The following is a 7,166-nucleotide window of genomic DNA, read 5'->3' on the forward strand; positions in this document are numbered from 1 at the left end:
ACCTGGATGTGATACCTGCAAGTTGTCTCTGATCACCATGAGCTCAGTGGCAGGAAATAAAGAGAGGGGTTCTGTCACCTCCAGGAGCAGAAAATATGGGGTAAGTCAACGAGGATTGTAATCACAGGTAGGGGAATGAGGAGTGCTAGGCAGGCTGTACATACCGATCACCTATATAGATCAGTTTAAGGTGAGCTGTCTGCTGATTGCCATGGCTGGGGAGATCCTCATCATATATCATCAATATTATTATCATTATCATATATCATCAATATTATTATTATTATTATTATCATCGTCATCATCATCATATATTATTATTATTATCATCATATATCATCAGTATTATTATTATTATCATCGTCATCTTCATCATATATTATTATTATTATCATCATCATCATATATCATCAGTATTATTATTATCATCATAATTATAATTATTCAGGATTTATATAGAGACAACAGCTTGATCTGAACTCTATGCGTATGTACACAGAGAGGGGAATTGCTGAAAACTGAAGCAGACTGGAGCTGTTGCTCATAGCAACAAATCAGCTTCTCTCTTGCATTTGCTCATTTAAGCGTTAAAAATAAAAAAATAGAAGCGGATTGGCTGCTCTAGATTTTGTCTGCTCCAGTTTTGATCAATTCTCCTCATTGTCCTTCACATCACTTTGACATCCATCCTGTCAGTGTGACTACGGATGTCTACGATGCTGAATTTTATGGCTTTTGTGTGTGCTGAGTGTGAAGCACCATTGACTTGCTGCGCTGACTTGCTTGAAAGGATGTGTATGTGCATCGATTGTGTTTTTGTGTTCATGTCAAAACAAAGCTGTAAAGGAAAACAGCAATGTGCGTGTGAGGACTGCGATCTGGATCGTCATCTTTGTTCAAAATACATCTGAATGTTTGTAACATCCCATATGTTCACCAGAAGGTCCGTACGATTCATCCTTTACCCTGGTCTAGTGACACTCACTTTGCTGCTCCATTGCTATTGAGATCTACATAAGCTGTCATAGGCAGACATGTGTGACATGTGATGGATAACAGGAGACACGTCTATGACCGGGATGTGGCAGATAAAAATGACTGACGGTGTATGGATCAAGCACTGGAGATAACTCTGTCTATACTACGCAGAGAAGGAAAGTGGAAATATGAATGATATGTAGAGGTCATACTCAGCACAACACTATGGGGGGGATTCATCAAAACTGGAGCTGTCAGGATCTGGAGCAGTTACCTATGGCAATCAATCAGCTTCTCTCTTCAGTTAGGATCTGAAAATGAAAGAGGGAAGCTGATTGGTTACTATAGGCAACTGTTCCAGATTCTGTATGCTCCAGTTTTGATAAATTCCCCTGTATATAGTGTTTACTTCACTCTCCTGGTATTTGATTCATCCTTTATTTACTTTTTCTGATGGATGGGGGCGATTCAGTAAAGCATTTGCAACACTTTTTTTGGTGTTATTGCCTCCAAAGCCACTCAAGATTTTCCTTGCTGCTTCCGACGTGTGCGCCAAATTCAAGAAGTCCCTGTGTGCGACACCTTTACATGCAGCTGCTATGGCTGCAAGAGATTTATGAAGAAATACCACCATATCAGTGATCATTAAAGTGTAGAGGATAAAAATCTCTGCTATGTTGGAGTAAATTGTTGCGCTATAGCTGCGTCAGATTCATGAAGAAATACCACCATATCGGTGATCATGAAAGTGTCGGGGTTAAATACATCTGCTATGTTGGAGTAAATAGGGGCGCTATAGCTGCGTCAGATTCATGAAGAAATACCGCCATATCGGTGACCATGAAAGTGGCGGGGATAAATACATCTGCTATGTTGGAGTAAAAAGTGGCGCTACAGCTGCGACAGATTCATGAAGAAATACGCCATATCGGTGATTATGAAAGTGTCGGGGATAAAGACCTCTTCTATGTTGGAGTAAATAGTGGCGCTATATCTGCGACAGATTCATGGAGAAATACTGTCATATTGGTGATGATGAAAGTGTCGGGGATAAAGACCTCTTCTATGTTGGAGTAAATAGTGGCGCTATATCTGTGTCAGATTCATGAAGAAATACCACCATATGGGTGATGATGAAAGTGTAGGGGATAAAGACCTCATCTATGTTGAAGTAAATAGGGGCGCTATAGCTGCGTCAGATTCATGAAGAAATACCACCATATCGGTGATCATGAAAGTGTAGGGGATAAAGACACCTTCTATGTTGGAGTAAATGGTGGCGCTATAGCTGCGTCAGATTCATGAAGTAATACCGCCATATCGGTGATGATGAAAGTGTAGGGGATAAAGACCTCTTCTATGTTGGAGTAAATAGTGGCGCTATAGCTGCGACAGATTCATGAACAAATACCACCATATCAGTGATCATGAAAGTGTAGGGGATAAAGACCTCTTCTATGTTGAAGTAAATGGTGGCGCTATAGCTGCGACAGATTCATGAAGAAATACCGCCATATCGGTGATGATGAAAGTGTAGGGATAAAGACCTCTTCTATGTTGGAGTAAATTGTGGCGCTATAGCTGCGTCAGATTCATGAAGAAATACCGCCATATCGGTGATCATAAAAGTGTAGGGATAAAGACCTCTTCTATGTTGGAGTAAATAGTGGCGCTATAGCTGCGTCAAATTCATGAACAAATACCACCATATCGGTGATCATGAAAGTGTAGGGATAAAGACCTCTTCTATGTTGGAGTAAATAGTGGCGCTATAGCTGCATCAGATTCATGAAGAAATACCGCCATATCGGTGATCATAAAAGTGTAGGGATAAAGACCTCTTCTATGTTGGAGTAAATAGGGGTGCTATAGGTGCGACAGATTCATGAAGAAATACCGCCATATCGGTGATCATGAAAGTGTAGGGATAAAGACCTCTTCTATGTTGGAGTAAATAGTGGCGCTATAGCTGCGTCATATTCCTGAAGAAATACCGCCATATCGGTGATCATGAAAGTGTAGGGATAAAGACCTCTTCTATGTTGGAGTAAATGGTGGCGCTATAGCTGCGACAGATTCCTAAAGAAATACCGCCATATCGGTGATCATGAAAGTGTAGGGATAAAGACCTCTTCTATGTTGGAGTAAATGGTGGCGCTATAGCTGCGACAGATTCCTAAAGAAATACCGCCATATCGGTGATCATGAAAGTGTAGGGATAAAGACCTCTTCTATGTTTGAGTAAATTGTGCCGCATGTGTAGGACAAATTCTGCAATAGATTCATATATGCTTCTCCAAAACAAATCTGTCGCAAGTTGTTACCCAGACAGCAGACAGATTTCTAATGAGTGTCTGTGACATTCTTTACGAATTCCAGTGACTGTGTTTTGGAGGAACTTCCCTGGAATTTTGAACTTGGCTATTCAGTCCCTGATCGATCCATGTTCTCCCTAGAGCCTCCTGGGCATACTTCCATCTGATATCCGTCTAGTAAGAAACCACTAGGAAATCCACGCTTCCTATCTCCAGGAAAGACAAAGAGCTATTTATTATATGGAAATGACTTCTCTGTAGTCAGCTCTTTTCCTTACCTATCATTCGTTTTGTATCCAAACAAAGACTGCACCAAGTCATAACTGCACCATCTGACGATTTGGGGGACGCCTACCCAAAATTCCTACATGGGGAATAGGAGACACAGCTTTGACGGACAGTCTGGATATCTCTGGCAGCAGACTCCATCCTATAACGTGACGAATCGAGAGCCAGCCGGGTACAGATTCCCCAGTGCCATCCTATCAAAGTAACACAGCAGCAGGCATGGCATAGCAGGCTCCCTCTCCTGCTATAGGGAATTCAGCTACAATTCATGGAGCCACATTACCACACTTTAATATCGGAGGAAAATGATCTGCATTGAGGAGGAGCTCGGGTTTTTTTTTTTTCTTGCAGGATCTCAGCTCGAGATGAATTGGTACATGCACTGAAAGCTAAATGAGTTAGCTTAGAAAGTCATTAGGCGATCGTGTAATGTCTCGTGTAGTCTGAACATGGGGTCTTCACAAAACATAGCACATCGCTTTGCTGCAGAATTAGCTATAGATGGCTTTTTAAAGGGATCCTTAATCCATGATCTGTACATACAAACCACAGGAACAGTGTCGGGAGCATGTAAGATTTATGTTGGCTGTTCACGCCTGTAGAGAAGGAGGGCTGGGAGCGACACTGCAGTGTACTGTACTTGGCTTGTATTGTCTTTTATTCGTATTCCTATAAAAGACGTAATGCTAGTATAAAGCGGCGGTGATCACAAGGCGTCTCGTTCATCACAGTCCACCCAATAATAAATGAAATCAACAGTGTATTGATACATTTCAGTGACTGCAAGTTTGTGTTTAAACCTAGTTTTTGTTCCAATGACGAAAGCTCCGAGCTGATTTTGTACAGTAAGCGCATCCGTACATCCACACAAAGCCACATATGGTTTTCCAACGTTTGTCTTTCAATAAACATAATTATATACGGTTATAGGATTATTACAAATATTCTACACAGGCATATAAAATGGAAACAGTAACAGAAAAAACATGGCCATCTATAGGAAAAAAAAACCTAAAACTAACTTTTGTTTGCCATGGTAGCGGTTGCCAAGCAACATTTGCATACTTGATCTGATGTCATTAGAACTACAGTATGTGCCCCCTTGAATTAAATGTAGACCATCTGAATATTTCTTTGACAAGTACATTTATCAGCCGAGTCCTAATATATTACCTGTGATGTGATTTATTGGTGAGGAATAGCTATTCTCTTTGCTTTGCATGACTTAGTAACAGAGCAGATGTAGTGGGCTTTTCTCTATATGCTCTTTGTACAGATTGATACATAAACCGGGGCCGTGTTCAGCAAGAACAGAGCAGGCACGAAGCAGAAGAGGCAGATGCTTATTGGATGTTGAGGGCTTTGGTGACATTTTCCCCTTCCTTTAGTGAGATAGAAGGATGTCAAATGATAAAAGCAGAACTCTGGGTAACATTTTTCATTAACCCTTGCAGTGGGGCTACCCATGCTGTGAAGGGGTTAAGTGCTCTTTTTTGCCTAAGGTCAAAAATAAACAGCCAGCCAGCCAGCTTGGAGGATCGGGTGAGTATAACTTTGTTATTTTTGACCCTAGGCAAAAATGAGCAGTTAGCCCTTTCAGTGTGGGGGTAGCCCCACTGCAAGGGTTAAGACATGTTTTACTCAGAGTTCTTTAAAGGAGTATTATGAGGTGAGTGATTTTCACTCAGCCTCATAATCTGAGCCGACCTGTGACAATGAAACTCACAGGTCGGCTCAATAGATCGTGAAGTGAGCGGACACATACCGTCGCTCGCTCACTTCTCGATCCCGACCCTGCAGAGAGCGGTGACTGTCACTCACGGCTCCCTGCAGGGATTCCCCCCTCCCCTGTCCGATCCTCCAGCGCTGACTGGCGGAACGGACGGGGGAGGGGCGGGCACAGCTGGCTCTGCCTCTAGATAGGCAGAGCCAGCTGTCACTCACGCAGCTGGGTGGATCCAGACAGAATTGTCGGGATACTGAGCTTTGGGTGACGGGAGAAGGCTAGTTTGTGTTCTCTCGTTACCCTTAGGAGAACTATGGGGAAAAGCCCTGATCCCATAGTTCTCCTTTAAGACTTCGTTCACACTCGTGCACCTGCATTTTTAATATCACGTTTCTGTTGCGATTTTTAATGCGTTCAAGTTTTGGTTTTATGTGTTATGTTTTTGCCCATTTGAAGGTAAAATAAAATATAGGTTGCTAGGGGGTGGGGTCATGTTGTCATGTGCAAAAAAGCATAAAACTGTACATTGCATGCTTTTTTTTCATGCACACCAATTGAAGTCTATGGGGCTAAAAGAACACTAAGGGGATGATGCACAAACGTTTTGCCCAGCATATGGCTGAGCTAATACATTTTGCACAGCATTACCGCAACTAAATGGCATTGAGGAGCTAAGGAATTTCCAATGCTCAGCGCCATCTAGTGGCGGGAATGCCGCCACAACACATGAAAAACACATTAAAAGCCCACAACAGAAACTCACCATCTAGTGGTGGTAATGCCATGCAAACGGCATTCGCCCAGCTTTACACTGGGTGGAAGGTTTATACATCAGCCCCTATGTAGTACCAAAAGAGGCATCTGCACTGCATCACAACGTAAAGGTATACATAGGCCCCATAGAAGATAATGGCATTCCTTTTTACTTGTGCATTGTCGTACTGTGGCCAAAACACTTCAAATCGCACAAGTGTGAGTGGGGACCTAGGAATGAGGGCTATGCCAAGCTCAAGAAAAATGACAGCATGCTAGTAGTGATAAGTCTTCTATATATCTTGTTTTTGAAAATATGTTGCACTGGAACTAAAACCCCCCAACAATTTGGCAAATGAAGGCAAAAGATAGATAATCTCGTTGAATGAAAGTTATCTGGATAGAAAATTGGGAGCTAATGTTGCCAACTTAACCTACAGGGAAAATCTAAAGTTGCCTTTGCAGTGGGGCTCCCCCTGCACTGCAAGGATTAAATGTTCCTTTTGGTCTATTCCAGGAGTGGGCACACTCTGGGCCTCTAAATGTTGTGGAACTACAAATCCCATGATTCTCAAGATTGCAAGATTCTCATAGCCACAGACTCCCAGAGATAGATGCATCATAGGATTTGTAATTTCACCACAGCTGGAGGGCTGGAGTTTACCCACCCCTGGTCTAGGGTAATAATTTACAGGCAGTCCTGCTGACGGAGCCGATATTCGAGCTGCGTGTGCCCCAGCCGGCTCCCCTTTCCGTTCGACAAAGGAAGTGGGCCGACAAAATGTCTGTAGAGTGCGTTCTAGCAGTCAGAATACAATAGCTGTCAGGAGAGGTCCCTCCATCCATGCTCTTTAGCGTGGATGGGAGAATCGAGCACTTTTTCTCATTCAGCCCAGGGGGTTGAACAAGAAAAAACACAATGGGGGCAATTTATCAAACCTGGAGCAGACAGAATCTGGAGCAGTTGCCCATGGCAGACAGTCAGCATCTCTCTTCAGTTTGCTCAGGTAAGATTTGAAAATGAGACAGAGAAACTGATTGGCTGCAGTGCAAATCTGCTCCAGATTGTGTCTGCTTCAGTTTTGATAAATTCCCCCCTCCCCCCC

The 7,166-nt window shown here is 42.7% G+C and overlaps 1 protein-coding gene across 1 annotated transcript in view; it reads left to right on the forward strand.

The window, feature by feature from the left end:
- The first annotated feature begins 8 nt into the window (after positions 1 to 8).
- The window catches only part of KIF26B (kinesin family member 26B), a 326,683-nt gene continuing 319,525 nt past the window's right edge, over positions 9 to 7,166 (forward strand). Inside the window, exon 1 of the mRNA XM_018557066.1 lies at positions 9 to 100. Coding sequence (XP_018412568.1) covers positions 38 to 100 — 63 coding nt within the window. The 5' untranslated portion in view covers positions 9 to 37. The remainder of the gene's footprint in view (positions 101 to 7,166) is intronic.

The sequence above is a fragment of the Nanorana parkeri genome, unplaced genomic scaffold, assembly GCF_000935625.1.
Source record: "Nanorana parkeri isolate BGI_ZX_2015 unplaced genomic scaffold, ASM93562v1 scaffold264, whole genome shotgun sequence".
NCBI lineage: Eukaryota > Metazoa > Chordata > Amphibia > Anura > Dicroglossidae > Nanorana > Nanorana parkeri.